Genomic DNA, 18,712 nt, shown 5'->3' with positions numbered 1-18,712 from the left:
TGCTTCTATTATTTTTTGATTTCTTCTAAATATATTTCTTTTTTTTTGTATTTTTTTATTTTTTGTGTGGGAACCAAAAAAGAGGTAACAATAACTTACATTCTCTGATTTAAAAGGGCCAAGGCTTGATGTATTTGTTCATTCACCATGAGTTTTTGCTCTTCAAGAACTAAAAACAGAGGGCAGAAGAGAGAGGAGACAAAGTTGAAAAAATAAACGTGGTGGACATCCATCAACTCTTTTCAAGCAATAAAAGTTAAGAAAAACAAAAGAGATGAGAGTTAAAACAATGCGTGAGAAAACCTGCGAGAAAAAGAGCTTTAAAATGAAAAATACTATTAGAATCTACAGTAAAAATAGAGTAAATATATAGTGTTTTCATGAGCTCTTTTAGTTTTTTTAATATTTCTTTTCAAAATCAACATAAATTATGAATTTCAATTAAATATGCATAAAGAATAGAATTTATTGCAATGTGTGTGTGTGTGTATTAACATTATTTAAGATTAAATTATATATCATTTGTATTCTTATTATTTATCTTTTAAGCTATTTGATAATAAAATTATGATATGAAATGATGTCATTTAACTTATAGTATTTATGTTTGATTTATTTTAAAATAAATTAAAATAATATTTTTTTTATTTTTAAGATTTATTTTTAAAATTAGAATATAAAAATAATACAAAATATTAAAAAAATATTAATTTAAAGTTAAAAAATTAATTTTTTTAAAAAAACACATGACGCGTAAACAAACACACCTGATACTACTTGCCACATCAGCTCTCTCTGCGCGCCTTGAAACGGATAATCTCTCTTCTTCTCTGCTGTGTCTCGCTCTCAAAGCCAAAGCCACTGAAACTGAAAAACGCAGGAAAAAATGCTTGCGAATCCTAGCACCAGTACTCTCCATCACAGACCTAATTACACACACAACCCTCCATGTTCACTCTCTAATCATCGCTGCAAGCTCTCTCTCTCCCCAAATTGCCCTCGCTTCTCCAATTCTGCAAAATCCAACTTTTCTTCGCTTTCTCTGCTTCTATCAAGAAGAAAGCGTGAAAGGTTGTTTACTGTTGTCAATGCTTTCGAGGAAACTTCTGTGGCACATGACGCCCCTCAGTCTTTGCCTCAGCCTTTTTCTGTCAAAATCCCCGTCGGTGACAGACATGTAAGTTTATTAATATGCTTAGTTCATTTTTCATTTTTCATTCTTTTGTGGTTTCGATGATTTTATATTTAAATTTCCGAGGTTTTTTATAGGCAGAAATTGTGTAATTTTAACACATTTTGTTTTGGATAATGAATAGCATCGTGGAGTTTTATCAGTAATGGTAAAAAATTATGAAATGTGAACTTGTGTTTGATTTTTATATCTTTTTGTTTGAATAATCAAACTATCAGTGTAATTTAGGGTGGTTTTGATGAATTTTTTTTTCCTGTAGATATTGGTTGAGACGGGTCATATTGGGAGACAAGCTAGTGGTTCTGTCACTGTGACGGATGGGGAAACTGTAAGTTATAATTTGTGCAGATGGGTGTATAAGTGCTATTTTTTTATATCAAAGAAATAAATTGTTGACTTGTTCGATATGTAAACTTTTGAACTTTGATTCTTTGTTACTGGAAATGAGATCCATGTTCAACTTTTATTAACTTGTGCTGTCTTATTAGTTTGCGTGGGAGTTACCAAAAGACCTGGTGTACTTTCACGAGCAGAAGTTAATGATATGTTGTGAATTAAAAGGCTCCCCCAGCAATGAGTTTAAGTTTGTATTCCGTAGGTGGGTGCTAGCTAGTCTGGTTGGTGAAATCTTAACACTATTTCTTCTTTTTTTTTGTAGATTGTCTATACATCTGTTTGTTTGGATGATGTTCCTAGTGAGCCTTCTGATTTTTATCCTCTATCTGTAAATTATCAAGAGCGATTTTCTGCAGCAGGTCGAACTAGGTATGCCTGGTGTTTTCAACTTTTTGGAATTTATCTCAAAATTTTGTGAAGAAGACTAATATTTATTCTATTCATCTGCTATTGCTTTAGTGGAGGATTTTTCAAACGAGAAGGGAAGTTAAAAGATCATGAGGTGCTAACCTTCTCTTACAAGTACAAAAATGCTTAATTTAGCAGATGCTGAATCAGTTGTCTTTAACTATCACCTTTCAATCTAAGATTTTTAACTTCATTCCTTTATAGTGTGTATTTTGTTTGCGTGAGTTTAATTTGCTCGCAAGTCTTAGCATAAGTCAGAAATTCTGCAAGTCTTTGCTTTCATGTTAATGGATATTACATAATTTGTCTGATAATTGGAAACTACACGATGTAAATAGCTGCTAAAATTTTTACATAATGCTGATGTCCTGTTTTCTACAATATCGTAAAGAAAATGAAAATTTGAATGGTGATACTGCATCATTAATCAAAAACCTCACACTCTTGTCAGCCAAGAATTTATAATTGATTTATGAACACAAGTGCAAGGTACATGAACATGAGTATAAATTCAGATTATGTAGACCGTAACAGTTGTACGATATACCATATATATGTCTAGTTCATAATATGGTAAATATCTTATACCACAGGTGCCATTTATGATGTTATGTGTGCCTACAATGTCAAACTCTTTCTCTCTGCCTCATATCACATGAACCTATTAACTAGGATTGTGAGGCTTGAGCTACACTATATTTTTCTTAAATATTATTTCTCTAGCCATTTTTACTTGGATAACTTGATGAAGAGCAAAGATAAAAGAATTTATGTAGCTTTTGTTACTTTCCAGAAACATATTGCAGTATTTCTCTTACAAACTCTACTCTCTCTCTACCTTTGGAAAATGTTTTTGTCACATATCTTTTATGTAGTTGTTCTTTGGTTGCTTCTAGGTTCTTATTTGTAGATTGATAGACAGGCCTTTGCGCCCAACCATGTTCAAGGGCTTCTACCATGAAACCCAGATACTATCTTGGGTAAGTCTTAAAGTTTTTTTTTTTTTGCCTGCTTAGATATTGTTCTTAGTATCTCCATGGATTGTCTTTATTCAGTTTAAGAAGCACATCATGCAGTCTTATTTTTTTGTTTTGGTTTTTATTATTTTTTGCAAAATTACATTTACAAAAGATATATAAGGTTGCCACTCAATTATATTTCATACAAAGGTCCTGGGAAAGAAAGTTAGGAACCATTTTCTTTGTGGAGAACCTAGCAAAGACTTTGGAATTGTTTGTTTTCTGTTGATATTTTGGAATGGAGGGAGAGGAGCAAATAAAGAGGGATAACTAGAGATATAGAATCGGAAGAGAAATATAAGAAATAGCTCTAGGGAGAAAATGGTTGTTATGGATTAGATACCAAGAATTTGTTTTTCCTATCTTTTGTCATCTACCATTCAACATTTTTGCACTAACTGGCAGTTTTCATGTCTTAAATGTTCGCAAGCTTAATTTTTTTTCGAACTCCTGGGAAACTATTTCTTGGTGCTGTAAGCCTTGTGTGGTTTGTTTGTATTTTCTCAACTGATTTTAACTTGGTTATTCGAAAGGAAATAAAAGCTGCCAAGTAGACAATTCTGAAAATTTTAACCTTAAACAAGAGCTGACTTGTATTTGCGTGACCATGTTATGCCCACTGCATTAACTTGAGTCTGTCATGTATGTTCCTTTATGCTTGTCTACTAGTAATCAATGCTTAATCATCAATCAACATTTTGAAATTTGATGGGCTGCTATTTGACTTAATGTCGTTGTCTTACTGGATTTATGAATTTGCTAAGAATTACCAATTACCATAACCTCTTCTGAACAGGTTTTGAGCTATGATGGTTTGCATTCTCCTGATTCTTTGGCTGTCACAGCAGCTGGAATAGCTGTGTGAGTCTTACCTCAAGTGTTGCTCTTTAATCTTCCTGTTCTTGAAGTGTTGAAGTTCCAAATATCATGTTATTGTGTACTTATTCTTACTTCTTAAACTTGATTGCAACAGAGCTCTTTCAGAAGTACCAAATACAAAAGTAATTGCAGGAGTTCGAGTTGGCCTTGTTGACAATAAGTTTATTGTGAATCCAACAACCAAGGAGATGGAAGAGTCAGAATTGGATTTATTGCTGGCTGGTACAGACAGTGCAATATTTATGATAGAGGTCAACCCATAGTTCTTCGATAATTATCTGGACTGCAAGGCCTTTTTGCGTGTATCATTTTTTTGAAATGAAATTTTTGCTGGATCATGCTTGTGGCAGTTCACTGTGTGCAGTATAAGTGCATAGTATATTCAATGGAGTCAGATTCCATCCAGGGCATCCCTAACCTTTCAGTACACCAAACTAAGATAGAAATATGTAGTTATGGATGTTGGCCTTTGTGTTAAACCTTCATATGATGTGGATGCACCATTTACCACTTCATTGGACACATCATTGAGAGTGCATTTTGTGTAAAATCAAAAATTCTGTTTCACTTGGCATATGCATTCAATTCCACATTTGTTGGGAAAGGACAATTTTCAAGAGATTATTAGAGATGCCTTACTATCATTGCCATCACTTTAATGTGATGGTCTGAGGAGTCAAAGTAGTCCTCTTGAATTTTCAAAGGCTCGAAGATCATTTGCTTTCACGTGCTGGTTAAGTACTGACTAAAAAGCACCATTGTCATGAAAGAAGAAAACTCATTGCAACCCAGATGGGCTTTAATCCTCAATAATTAATTATTCTGTTTTTGGGATGTGATGAACAAGTTCTCTTATTATAACCTTTTGTCTTGGCACTGCAAGGAAGTGTGAGCAATAGACTTAGTTTGGGTCCTTGTATTGTGGCCTAGCAAAATACCTCATTTACTCCTTGCAGCTTCACTTTTTAGGAGTTATCTAAACTAGCCTGAGTAATTGGTCATTGACCAAACTGCTTCCAGACTACTCATCATATCCTCTTGGAAGGAACTGAGCAACATGATAAACATAACCCTATTACAGCAGTACTCCTATCATTCCTGATCAATAAGCTCCTGATCAATAAGCTGGGCGTTGCTGGTACTTATGCTATTTCTGTCAAATCCTGACATTTTAGGATACTGCTCAGGATGCTACCTTTCAAATCAAAAACTTATATACCCTGGGGTTGAAAATAAAACATGTTTAGGCCTTGTGTGGATGTCTTTTTTAATTCATTTGGTAGAAAAACATAGAAGTAAATTAGCTTATATGGTCATAGTCTCACAGATTTAGATTTTAATTGGCTGATTCTCTTTCTAGATAACTTTTACGTATGCTTTTCTTTTTGCCTTTTTCTTTCTACCTGTTCATTCATTTCTCTTGCATTAACCTAAGATTACAGAATGAAATGATTCTGAAAATACACTTGCATTTCAGTACATCATGAGGAACTTAATTAATTAGGTACAGTTTGTTAACCGTAGTAATGATACGATAACTATATTAATGATATGTGTCTAATGAACTTCACAATCCATTACCTCTATTGCTTGCAGGGTTATTGTAATTTTCTTACAGAAGAAAAGTTGCTTGATGCAGTACAAATTGGGCAGGTTGTTTCTTTGATTAAAGTGTGTTGCGTACAATTTTCTCATATTTCATCATGAACTGAAGTAGATATATTTAGTGTATCACCTATCAGAAAAAGTATATATTGTGTATAATCTGTGACTGTTTCTGTGCAATATGCAGCAATAGCTGCTTAGCTGATTGGTGTACCCTATGCTAGTCAGCACTCATTATTTTGTTTGTTTTCAGTTATTTGACAGTGGTCACATTCTTGATGCCACAGTGTGGCTATGAATTGACAGACAATATGATTGCTATATATGTTGTTGTTGTGATCTTCATTATGAGCTGTTATTTACCGAGGCAAGAAAATTAAGTTGCTGTATAACATGTTACCGATGAGAAAATATAATCCATGTATCCTCATGTTTTATCCTTTTATTGGTTAGGGACTGGTTGTATTGATGTTTGGCAGATCTGATGCATGCTTTTGCCCTTTTCAGGGCATGTTCAACTGTTTTACCTTAATTCTTGCATGTTCACTAAAGCCAGGATGCAGTGCGGGCAATTTGCAATGAGGTGGGTGTTTTGGTGAAGAAGTGTGGGAAAGCTAAAATGCTTGATGCAATCAAATTACCTCCTGCTGAGCTGTATAAGCATGTGGAGGTATAGTTTCTGTTTATCTTTATTATACATCATCCTTTCCTGCCAGATGTTTTTTAATAGCTACTGCTTCTTTAACTGTTAAACTGTTTTCTGATTTAATATTAGGCTGTCTTTATTTGGTAAAAGCTGGATAATAGATTCAAGGGTACTCTTGAAGAACTTGATTCTGTATTATACAAATCATTTCTGTTCTGATAATGGCACTAAATGTATGATGCATTTGCATAGCAGAACTATCAGCAACTAAGATAAAGCTTATATTACGTGTTCTCCATTTTGCATTTGTGCCCATTGAGGAAGCTTTATCTTGCAATGTTCCTTTTGGTATCATATTTTCCGAGAGTTATGCACATGATGCTATTGATGTGCAGTACTATGGAGGGATGTTGCATGTCAAGCAATACCTTAAGTTAATTGCATCAAATTGAGACATGATTTTACAGACTGAAAGGACCTGTTTTAATGTAGCAGGTTTGAGCTGCCCAGTTATCCATCCTAGTGATTTATGGCCAATCTTGTGATTCCAGCTTACCTTTGTCATCTTGCTCAAATTATTATTTGAGTACACTTACTTTGCCAAGAGAAAAAAAAATAATGATACTAATGTTTATACTGTTCCTTGTACAGGAAATTGCTGGTGATGAATTGGTGAAAATATTGCAAATTACAAGCAAAGTACCAAGAAGAAAAGCCCTTGCATCACTGGAAGAAAAGGTGCTTAGTATACTTACAGAAAAGGGATATGTAAGCAAGGATGAAAGATTTGGAACCCCTGAAACAGTTGCAGACTTGCTAGAGGTTGAAGATGAGGATGAGGAAATTGTTGTAGATGGTGAAGTGGATGAAGGTGATGTCCACATAAAGCCAATTGGACGCAAATTCTCTCCCTTGGTAATTCCAACTCAATTTTGGTGCTCGTGGTCTTTTTATCATGTGTGATTTGCAAGCTTTTTGACACTTTATTTTGATTTTCCTTTTCTAGTTGTTTTCTGAGGTAGATGTGAAGCTGGTATTTAAAGAAGTTACATCCAAATTCTTGCGGAAACGTATTGTTGAGGTATGTTGGTTTGTGGTCCGTGGAAGTTGGAAAAGTAGATGAATAAAAATAACTTTACATTCCTTCGTTTAAGAGGACTCAGGAGAGTCATTAATTATGGTCCCATTCACTTCCCTTCCCACTTACCCACAGCAATAAGGTTGACACAGACACAGACATGCCCAATTCTTTCTTTCTTTCTTTTTATCTTTTCTTTTGAAAATTGCATCCGGCAATGTTAGATTCAGACTTTAATTTTCTTGGACATTCAAACACATATTTGGTTTCTTGTGGCACGCGAGAATTTTACATTTTCCCAACAGAAAGGTATCTTTCACTTCAAGGGCATTACTACTGTCCATGCTGTAACCTAATATTTTCATTTTGTAACATTATTGAATTGTTTACTATTTTCTTTTGAAAAAAAGAAAAACTGCGTGTAACTTAAACTTTGGCTCCATTTGGAATTATGGTTTACCATATAAAAAAATCCTATTGCTCTTACCTGTCACATTATAATGTACTGGAAAGTTGCCATGGTTAGAAAAATTCCAAGTGCCAACAGTATGGAGTCAGTTAGGATGTGATTTTTCCATGAATGAGACTATGATTGATGCTGACATGTTCACATGTAATTTTCTTTTTACATTGCATTTTTTTACAGGGAGGAAAAAGAAGCGACGGGAGAACTCCAGACAGGATACGTCCAATTGATTCCAGATGTGGAATACTTCCCAGAGCACACGGAAGTGCTCTTTTCACACGTGGGGAAACACAGGTTTGATTAAATGTATTTTTGCTGTAGGAAACATGCAGTGGTTTACCTGATTCTATGCTTGTATCTTATCTCACTCGCTTATACAAGCAAATGCTCAAAAACATTAACGTGAATGGGTTATGATGTTATGTGATTCTACCCCCTTCATTGCTGAACAAGCTTATCCATCATATTTTTGTTTGTTGACTAATTTCAAGTGTTTCTCCTTCAAGTGACAACTAAAAATGGCTTGAGAACTTATGAAGTGACTCTTATGTTGACTTAGTTAATAGCTGTGTTTTCTCGTTATCTGCTCATTTCTTTTCTGTTTCTAATCCTTTTCCTACTGAATAATCTCTTATCCTTGTTAAAACAGTGCCATTGTTTATAGATCCACCCGGCATACCTTCTTTGATTTCACCACTTCCAGTAAAGGCACCAATTATCTGTCCATCAACCAACTTTTTTGGTGATTTTAAATTCTTCTCCTTCCAAATAAACAAATTTGATCAGTTCTGTATATCATGGTGGACAATTTTTCATTTGTCAACCATTATTTTAAGCATTTTTCTTGTCTTTCAATAAGTTAGCATCTTCTAGTTGATAATGTTTGGAGATCAGTGCCCCTACCATGTAGTTATATTTGCACACATAATGTTGTTGGTGATCGTTGAGGATGTTTTTCTTTTACAGTCACTAGCAGTTGTTACACTTGGTGATAAACAAATGGCACAAAGAGTAGACAACCTTGTGGACGAAGAGGAATTCAAGAGGTTCTATCTACAGGTCTGTTTACCATGATCTCCTTTTTGAAATTGTTTTTTATTAATAAATTGGAGTCATCTAACAGCCAAGAGTTTCTGCTTCTCTTAATGCTTATAGCTGTGAAGTGTGAATTTAATTTACAAGATCATTTAGGCTTTATCATTTCTATAGTAACCTTTTCTCACCATGCTGTTCGAAATTAAATCGACCAATCTTTTAGTTCAATTAGACATGTCTAATAAAATTGTTTCAAGGTTCACGCCGCGTTTTATCTTCCATATTTTTCCCTCTACCAGTAAGTACTTTAGAAATTTACTTTTGCTCTTAGAATATGAATAACTTTAGAAAGGCTTTGGAGATTAAAAAATGGTGATCTAGCTATGTATATTCGCACTGCTAGTCCCTTTTGTCCCATCAAAAAACCAAAAGAACAAAATTTAAACATTATAAACATTGTTTATTTATCTTTTTTGAATATGGAATTAAGAAAGCAAGAAGGGTACTGCAGGTATATTCAAATATCATATGTGAATAACTAGATTGGTGGCTGGCCTTTAACTTGAAAAGGAAAATTTAGGAGACGATTATGTTTTTAAAGAAGTAAGAGAAATTCGATAATCAGGTTAAATTTTGATTAATTTAATAATATGATAAAAAAATGAGGCAACAACAATAACAAATAAATTAAAAAAAATATTACCCTGGGCAAAACTAGGCTAACATGTGAAACTCGTAACCTAGACATGAGATCAGTCCAGATTACATGTCTATTAGGTCATTAGATTGAAATAATTTGATAGAAAAAGAAATTGAAAAAAACCATAAAACCATTTTTTCTTTAAAAAAAACAATATCGAATGACAAGAAAAGAAAATGAGAAAAAAAGGATATCAACTTTTTAAATTCATGACTCGGGTCATCAAACTGAAAGCATTAACAACAAATATTCAATTTGAGAGTTAAATTGAAAAGAATAAAAACATTAACAAAAGAAAAAAAAAAAAGAGGGCCAAAATGAAAAAAAAAATACACTATAAACTTGGATTGAAGGGTGAAATTAAAAACCATAAACTTTTATAAAAGGGTCAAGGAAAAAAAATCAAAAATCAAAATAATAAGAATCAAATTGAAAACATTAGTAAATGATAAAAAAATTAAACATATAGAATTTTTCAACGTGTTTTTTTATATAAAAAATTTCATAAATGTAAATTGAAAAACTTATACATACATTTAATTAAATAAATCAAGAACTACAATGTAAATAAATGAAAAAAAAATCATTAACGATAAATAAAAATAAAATTAGAAAAATTAAGAGACAAATATAGATTAAAATATTTAATATCGCAACACGAGTCATTTACCCGATTGTGTTTAATGATTTTATTTATTAAAATTTATTTGTAAAAGAAATCGACACATACATAACATTTATTGAATAAAATAAAAAGAAAAAAAATTATATGCAAGACTGCACATGTTAAAAATATTATAAAAAAATAAATATTTTTTATTTTTTAAAAATAAATTTAATCTATATAAAATATATATATAAATTACAGATGAATCATACTAGTCCTTTAAAAAATTAAACACATCCAATATAATTAAAAAATAATATCTACTTAAAAAAAGCTAAATAAACAAAAAGGAATCACAAAGAAGGGGTATTAATGAAAATATAAAGTTAAAAATTATTTTAAAAAAGACAAAAAAAAAGCTATTAATTAAAAAAATCAAAAGAAAAAAAGAAAAGAGAAGCATGAGGTTAGGCCAAGCGCTAGGCCTTTATTTTTTTTTAAGTTAATGGGTCGTCCGCCCCAATTTATTTTGAAAAAAATAGACGATGCGTCATCAACCCCCTAGATTGTGGCCGCTATGGTTGCCGGAAAAATAGGGTTCCTGTTTTTTTCTTTCAAAAACTCATTTTCAACCCATTTTTTTTCCAAAACATCTAGAAAATACTATAGGAACCATGTTAAACCAATCCATGACCTTCAAAAACGCAAAAACCCACCTCAAAACCCAAAATCAACCTAAAACCAAAACTTTTCCCAAGCTCCAATCTGTTGTTATAGATACTTCCAAGGAAACACCTAATTTGAACTCCTCTCATAATATGAAACCATTTGGTATAAAAATCAATAATTTTAGTGGTCAGAATCATTGTCAACGACAACCTTTTCTCTCTACACCGGAATCCGGCGATTCCCCTCTCTCTTCCCACCCAAAAAGAATTGAAAAATAAAAAAAATAAAGTTTGATACCAAAATTGATTTTTCTAAAATTAAAGGGACTGATCACCTAATAGCTAAAAAAGATGGGAGGCTATAATGCACTTTTCAAATAAATTTCAAAGTTGCCACCTATTTTATCTGTTTTTTTCACTTAAGTCCTCAGTCCTTCAATTCAACCATTCCTCGTAAAAAAAACATGCAATTGAGTGCTAATTTAGGCATAAAAAAACATAATTGTGCAAAATAAAATTTCAAAGACCAAAATAAACTTTTTTAAAAAAATCCACTACTCCAATCCAAGGGAGTTAACAATAATAACGCTACATTAAAACCAGGAGCCCTTTTAGTTTCTTTTAATTGTATATAAGTTCCTATTCTATGGGTCCTTCAAATAGCGGGAACATCTTGTTTATATTACTGAAAACAAACCATTCGGTTTCTTATGTCATGGGTATTTAATGAAGTTTAAAGGATCTAGAGTATTTATATATGAAGCAAACCTTTTGCTTGTAAAAATTTTCCTACTTGATTTCTTCTGAAAAGGTAGTCATTCTCTGCACTCCGTTTAGCTGCTGTGTTTCATAATTGAATACTATATAGCATTTTAACTGATTACACTATTATAATTCCTGCTTGTTGAAACTTTTGCATTTGGATGCTTTCTGACATTGTTCTAATCTTCCAGTACCTGTTTCCTCCATCATGTGTTGGAGAAGTGGGCCGGATAGGAGCACCTAGTAGAAGAGAAATCGGCCATGGAATGCTCGTGGAGAGAGCTCTCAAACCTATATTGCCTTCTGATGATGATTTTCCTTACACAGTACGGGTTGAGAGTACAATCACAGAAAGCAATGGCTCCTCAAGGTCAGAAGCCATAAAAAGTGCTAATGTTTTAGTTATACAATCACAAGATCTTACTTTTGATATAGTTTTTTGGGTGCTAAAAACCTCTCTTTGTCCAAGTATTTCATGTTGAGTGTTTGCTATCATACTATGTGATTTGGGTCTTATTATTTAGCACCTATCATTGAACAGCATGGCCTCTGTTTGTGGAGGCTGCCTGGCATTACAAGATGCTGGTGTTCCTGTAAAATGCATGATTGCTGGGATTGCGATGGGTATGGTTCTTGACACTGAGGAATTTGGGGGTGATGGAACGCCCCTCATTCTGTCTGACATAACTGGATCAGAAGATGCTTCTGGAGACATGGATTTCAAGGTAAGAGTTACTGGGCATCTCCAGATTTGTGCTTCTATTTTATTTCTTCTTTGTTTTTTCATGAGTATTGATTAGATGCTTGCTTGAATTTGAAAGTACTTATTTAAATTCAGAGGAAAGAGTATACTGCAATCATGTTAAAACCTTTTTAAAAGATCACCTTGTTTGGACTTTGCAGGTTGCTGGAAATGAAGATGGAATAACTGCATTTCAGATGGACATAAAGGTCATTATCTCTACAACTACTCTGTACCAGACAGATTTCATGTTTTTTGCCTAGACATAATGTTTTTCCTCTATCCAACATCCTGTTGCCAACCCTATAGCAATCGATGCATTCTTCTGGTTGTTCATTTTCACGAGTTAAATTCCATGGCCTATAAATCATAATCAATTCCGATTTTGACATGATAGGTTGGAGGAATCACCTTACCTGTTATGAGAAAGGCATTGCTACAAGCAAGGGATGGCCGAAAGCATATTCTTGGTACTGGAACCTAGGCAATTTTTTTTTCTAGAATTCATTTAAATCTGTTTGACCAATAGTTTGGTGCTATCTTGCCAGAAGTATGTGGAACTGTAGGCACGTATCCTTTACACCATACCTTGTTCTGTTATATCAGTTTGCGTGAATGTATAAATATTACCATTTTCTTAATTAACTAGAGCTGCTAATATGCTTCAGGTTTACATTTTTTGGAAGCACTCATTTCACCTATTTTGTTTTCTATTTTTTTTATCAGCTGAAATGTTGAAATGCTCACCTTTCCCTTCCGAAAGGCTTTCTAAGTATGCCCCATTGATTCACATTATGAAGGTTTGTTTATTTTCTATGCATCCTTTAGTGATTTGCTGTTGAAATTAGAACTTATAATCTATGATGCCTTAACACACACATTATCAATCATAATATTGTTTTATAGGTCAATCCAAAGAAAGTTAACATCATCATTGGTTCTGGTGGGAAGAAGGTGAAGAGTATAATAGAAGAAACTGGAGTTGAGGCCATTGACACACGAGAAGATGGAATTGTAAGATCAGATATAGAGTTTAACTTTCATTGGTTTATGACTTGAAATCAGTTGCAACTTCTACAACCTTTGGCTTCTGCAGGTAAAAATTACTGCAAAGGATTTGTCAAGTATAGAAAAGTCCAAATCCATTATCAATCAGCTAACAATGGTTCCAAATGTCGGTGATATCTACAGGCATGTCCTTTCCTTGAGCTGCTTTTCTTTGTTTCTATCTTTTATTCTTTTTTTTTTACCCTCTATTTAGATCAATTGAATAAAAAAATGGAAATAGTTATCTTTTATCATTGTTACTATTATGGAAGATATTTCAAGAATGCATCAAAGATTTGCTTCACAAAGGCTCATGTGAGTAAAGGGGTATAATTGGGATTAGTTTCATGATTATTAAGTGTATCTGTCGTTGTCTATTTGGCCATTTGAATTTTTGGAATTTATTTCTTGTTTAAGTATTTGTTACTTGATGATTGTGAAGACAGAACATTTGACTTATTCTCTTATTGATCAGGAACTGTGAGATCAAATCCGTAGCTCCTTATGGAGTTTTTGTTGAGATAGCCCCAGGGCGTGAGGTATGTAGTTCCAGTACACAATTTTGATAAAAGCCAATAACCAGACTGTTGTATTGCATAACAAAATTATTAACACTGGAGTTCTAAGTAGCTGGAAAGAAAACACTATCAGATTTTTTGCTTGGACAGGCTTCTGTAAATTTGATATTTGTTGTAATTGCAGTTGCATTGGGCATCAGAATTCCAAACTTCATCAAAAGATTGTTCTCTTCACAATAATTTTTCCATATTTTCATTAAAGATAGGTTTTTCTTTTCTTGTTTGGGAAAAGTAAAAATTAAAATACAGCATGTAATCAAACTAAGCTCAATTGACAAGGTGTGGAAGGCATTTAAGAATATGTTACCTACATAACCAAGCATATCTGAAGTCTTATTTCATTTGAGGAAGAAAAGACTCGTTGATTTCTCAACTATTGAATTCTGGCAGGGACTTTGCCATATTAGTGAACTAACTTCGAACTGGTTGCCAAAGGCTGAAGACGTAAGCAGTACCATTTTTGCTTTCCCTCCACATTATATAGAAGCCATAAGAATTTTTTTTTTCCTGCTATAATGTCAAAAGGCTAAAATTTCTACTCTATTTTTTTTTGTTACAGGTTTTCAAAGTTGGAGACCGTGTTGATGTTAAACTAATTAAGGTAGGAATTTCTTATTCATTAAACCATCATCGTGCCCAAGTCCCAAGACACTCAAGTTTTATTCACTGACAAGCTCTTTTTAGCTAACTTTGGTATTGGCTATTTTTGCCAAATTCTAGAGTTTTTTAACCTCAATTATTAATTAATGATACCTTTGATGCCAACTATATTTATTATTGATCTTCATTTCTGTACATATATATTAGCATCTATGTCGCTAATCCTTCAAATCTGTTATAGATATAAAGGGTGGCATTATTGCCACTCCTTCAATTGTTATTCCCACCTATATAATTATGGTGTGACCAAACTAACCTTCTTCTAGACTTCTCTTTCTTTGCAATTAGAGCTTATTTTATAATGATAAACCAAGGATACCTTTTTAATAAAAATGCTTTTTCAATAAGATGAAAGTTGTTGAAGAGTAAAATAAGTAGTGATATGAGCAGAGTCTTATGATAATATCAATGTGAAAATAGCATTTCATGAGTATGAAAACACGAAAGATGATTGAAGGCTGATGGTATTCATTTACTAGAAGTTTTTTATTTTATTTTATTTTATTTCTTTAAGTTGTTTGAATTTTGATTACGCTAGGAGCAATGATGTCCTGCAACTGCAAAAAATAAAAAATAATAATCAGAAATAATTGTTGCCATATAATTTAACTGCTTTTTTCTTAACCTCAAAATAAGAATAGCAACCATGTCCAACCGGAACCACTCAATCTTCTCTATAGGTTTAGCATCTCCTGGAAGTTGAGAATTCTTATTTGGAGTTATTTAAATATTATTTTTCTGTCCCAGCAGCTAATAGTCTTCCATTTCTTCATCAAAAGTCTTGCAGGTCATTTGCCATACATATACCCTTAGCTTAGTTGTTCATGATATGATGCTGAAGGTTTCAGTCTCTCTATAAATGCTTTCTAGTTAATGAGATGTACGGCTTCACCTTTTCCTTGATGGGTTCATCTGGATTTAATTTTCCTTCAATGTGCTGTATTTACTCATTTCAGTTGCAGAGGAAACAAAACCTGAGCAAAACTGGAACATCCTTAGTGTTGGACCATCAATTGCCACATTAATTGATTTGCACACAACAATTGCTGCTCTTGACACAACACTTAAAGAAATTGTTCTCTAGTAACTATGTACATGCATGTAATACAGGTAAATGAAAAGGGACAACTTCGACTTAGTCGCAAAGCATTGCTTCCTGAAGCCACTCCAGAGAAGTCCAGTGCAGAGCATCATGCAACTGATAAGGCTAGTCCCAGAAGGATTGTGCAAGCACCAAAGGATGGTTTAGGTGGAGAGTACAAGGATAAAGACAGTGCTGTAAATTCCCCAAGAAGTGATTCAATAAAGGATGCTCCAGTTTCAAAAAAGAAAGTTTACAAGGGATTAACCAGTTCTGGCACAGAGGGGCCAAAGAACAGTGTTGCATCTGTCAGTAGCATTGCCAGCAAAGACGAAGGTACTTTAGTGAATGGAGATGCTAAGATTGGATAGCAAACGTAGTCTGTTGTTCATTGATGAATAAGTTGGTTTCGTTATCATAATAAAAGATGACAGGGAAAGAGCATTAGCTGGAACTGAAGGTACGACCTGCCAACTATCTCTAAATATATACATACATAGACACGTGTCTGTGTATGTGTGCATGCATGTGCGTGTGTCTAGTGTTCAAATGAGACATGTAGTTAACCCTCCTCCAAGGGGGTCACTTTCCAACTTGGTTATAAATTTGCAAATAAAAAAGAACTGGTTATATGGAAAATTGCATGTGGGGAATAAAGAAATGTCCTCTTAAATTTTGAATTTATACTTTTCTTCTGGTGGGAAAAAGGATAACATATTGAAATTTGTTGGCAGTCACCACCAATATGAAGAGAAAGGGACCGCTAAATTTACAAGTTTGTTTGGGGAAAAAAAAGTGACAAATAGGTAACCAACGCCACATGGAGCGGAATTCTCATGCATGTTTATGTTTGTGCACGTTCCTGCATTTATGTGAGAATTCATACATGCATACCTCGGCCAACATGGAATTGGAAATGCTGTATCATGTGGCAAAAATCTTGTTGATTAAGAACTAGTTACTATTTTATGCTTATTTGCTAAAATTGTGGGGTTGGATAATTATCGGATCTGTAACATTAGGTAGTGCCTTTTTTTTTTTTTGGCGCAGTTATATTTGCGATTTTCCTACCAAATAGAATTGGGTTCTAGTCGCTAGAAGTACATGATAGTGTGGACCATCTCATAAATAGTTTTCATATAAATATTAGTTATTTATGTCAATATTTATGTAATTATAGTGTAAATAGCTTTTTATAATTAGGGCAATTTTGTAGTTAATCGTAGCTGATTTTATAGAATGTTAATCAAAATTATTTTTATTTAATGAAAGGAACCCTCAAGGGAAAGCGTCATTCAACCAATTTGATATGTTATCAAAGTTTCGCTTCTAAATCTCCATTCTATTGTCTTATTTAAGTTTTTCTTTGGTTTTCTTGATTGGTTAATTAGTCCTAGATACCTGTGGTTCTTGGGTCTTGGATTTTCTTTGATTCTTGGTTTTCTTTGGTTTTATTGTGTTTGTCAAGAAGATGACAACAAGCAATTATGAGTTGCATAGTGTTCGACCAGAAAGAAATTATTCTGAGAATTTTAGTTTCAAGTATGTCACAGGGAAAGAATTGTGGGGTCATGTGAATGAGAGTGATCCATCTCCTAGTGATTCTACAAGGTTGCTTCGATGATGAAAGGCCAAAGATGCTCGGGTAATATCTTGAATTTTAGGGTTTGTTGACCCTCTTATTGTTCTTAATCTAAGATTATATAAGACAACACAAGCCATATGGAAGTACCTAGAAAAGGTTTACTATCAAGAAAACAATGCCAAATGTTTTCAATTAGAAAATAATATTTCTAATTATTCTCAAGGCAGCCTTTCTATCCAGGATTACTGCTCTTTCCAAGATTACTACTCTGGTTTTCAAAATTTATGGGCAGGATATATTGATATTGTTTATGCCAAAATGCCTATTAAATCTCTTTTTGTTCAATAGGTTCGTGATCAATTTTTAATGAAATCACAATATGAATTTGAGATTGTTCGCTCAAACTTAATGAATAAAGATCGTTTTCTCTTTAGATGTTTGTTTTGGGGAATTACTTTGTAAAGAGCAACTTCTTTTTACACAAGGCATTTTCAAGCAAGAAAATTTTGTTACAACTGCTTTTGCTATTCAAGGAAAAGAAAATGGTAGAAATATGAGTAATATATAGTGTTATAGCTGCAAAGAATATGAACACATTGCTACTAATTGTAGAAAGAAGTTCTATAATTATTGCAAACAAGGACATTATCAAGGAGTGCCCTACTTGTCCTTAAAACCACAAAATCAATTCATTTCAAGCTATCAATTCATTTCAAGCTGTGGTGTTTGGCAACCCATCAACGACAACTTAATTTGTTATTCTTAATTCTGAAATGATGCAACAAATGATTGTTTCAATCTTTTCGGCCTTAAGGCTACAAGTCAATTTTGGCTTGCTGATTTTGCTACCTTAAATCATATGACTAACTCATCTTGCTTAAAAATGTGTACAGGTATCATAGTTGATTAGAAATTTAGATTGGTAATGGAAGTCATATGTCTATTACTAAGGTTGGGGATATTAATCCAACTTTAAAGAATGTGTTTATATCACCAAAGTTGTTCACTAGTCTTATTTCAGTCGGTCAATTGGTGGAGAATAATTGTGATGTGTATTTAACTCGTAATGGTTGTCTTGTGTAGGATTAGGTGTTTGGGACGATGATCGTGAAGGGACTTAAAGTTAAAATATTATTTTTGCTGCATTTTTCAATTCCTCGTTTTGTATCATTTGCTTGTACCACTATTCAAAATAAAGATGAAGTATGTCATAAACACTTAGGCCATCAAAGTTTTATTGTTTTGTCTCGTTGGTTAAATTCTGGTTTTTTGGAAAATAAAGATCAATTTTCTTCTCATGATGTTCTCTTTGATTGTTCTATATTCAAATTAGACAAGAGTAAAACCCTTCCATTCACTTTTCTTTGTCAATAGAAGGTAATAAATTATGCATTGTTAATAGTTGTTAGTTTAGGTTGTATATATTCTCATAAACAAAAGATGAGATTTAGCTTATAATGTATAACTTTCTAAAATCATTGTGTAATTAACATGTATAGATTTAAGTTTCCTTGTCAAACTAGTCGTCTTGCCTATATAATAAAAGACCTCAAGAGAG

General features: G+C 33.1%; 1 protein-coding gene across 12 annotated transcripts; it reads left to right on the top strand.

Moving 5' to 3' along the window:
* Positions 1-785: 785 nt before the first annotated feature.
* LOC7491063 (probable polyribonucleotide nucleotidyltransferase 1, chloroplastic) lies at positions 786-18,452 on the top strand. Of its 12 annotated transcripts, none has more exons than XR_008058211.1 (27): positions 786-1,177; positions 1,452-1,520; positions 1,851-1,957; positions 2,048-2,090; positions 2,893-2,976; positions 3,812-3,876; positions 3,989-4,145; positions 5,491-5,547; positions 6,056-6,169; positions 6,797-7,060; positions 7,152-7,226; positions 7,870-7,983; positions 8,656-8,748; positions 11,653-11,831; positions 12,003-12,186; positions 12,365-12,412; positions 12,601-12,673; positions 12,930-13,003; positions 13,110-13,217; positions 13,300-13,394; positions 13,726-13,789; positions 14,219-14,272; positions 14,388-14,429; positions 15,599-16,029; positions 16,304-16,375; positions 17,123-17,214; positions 18,238-18,452. XR_008058211.1 is itself a non-coding variant. In XM_052449558.1 (24 exons), the coding sequence occupies exons 1-24, from the start codon at positions 887-889 to the stop codon at positions 15,938-15,940; spliced, it is 2,796 nt and encodes a 931-aa protein (XP_052305518.1). In that variant the 5' UTR covers positions 786-886; the 3' UTR covers positions 15,941-16,208. The 12 variants fall into 12 exon arrangements, 2 of the variants coding, with proteins under 2 accessions (XP_052305518.1, XP_052305519.1); XR_008058217.1 differs by adding an exon at positions 1,681-1,775 and having other exon boundaries at positions 1,099-1,177; positions 17,123-18,452; XR_008058209.1 differs by lacking the exon at positions 16,304-16,375.
* The last annotated feature ends 260 nt before the right edge of the window (positions 18,453-18,712 follow it).

Source organism: Populus trichocarpa, chromosome 19, assembly GCF_000002775.5.
Source record: "Populus trichocarpa isolate Nisqually-1 chromosome 19, P.trichocarpa_v4.1, whole genome shotgun sequence".
NCBI classification, from domain to species: domain Eukaryota; kingdom Viridiplantae; phylum Streptophyta; class Magnoliopsida; order Malpighiales; family Salicaceae; genus Populus; species Populus trichocarpa.
The sequence above is the reverse complement of the archived record's forward strand: the minus strand, read 5'-3'. Positions and strand labels throughout refer to the sequence as shown.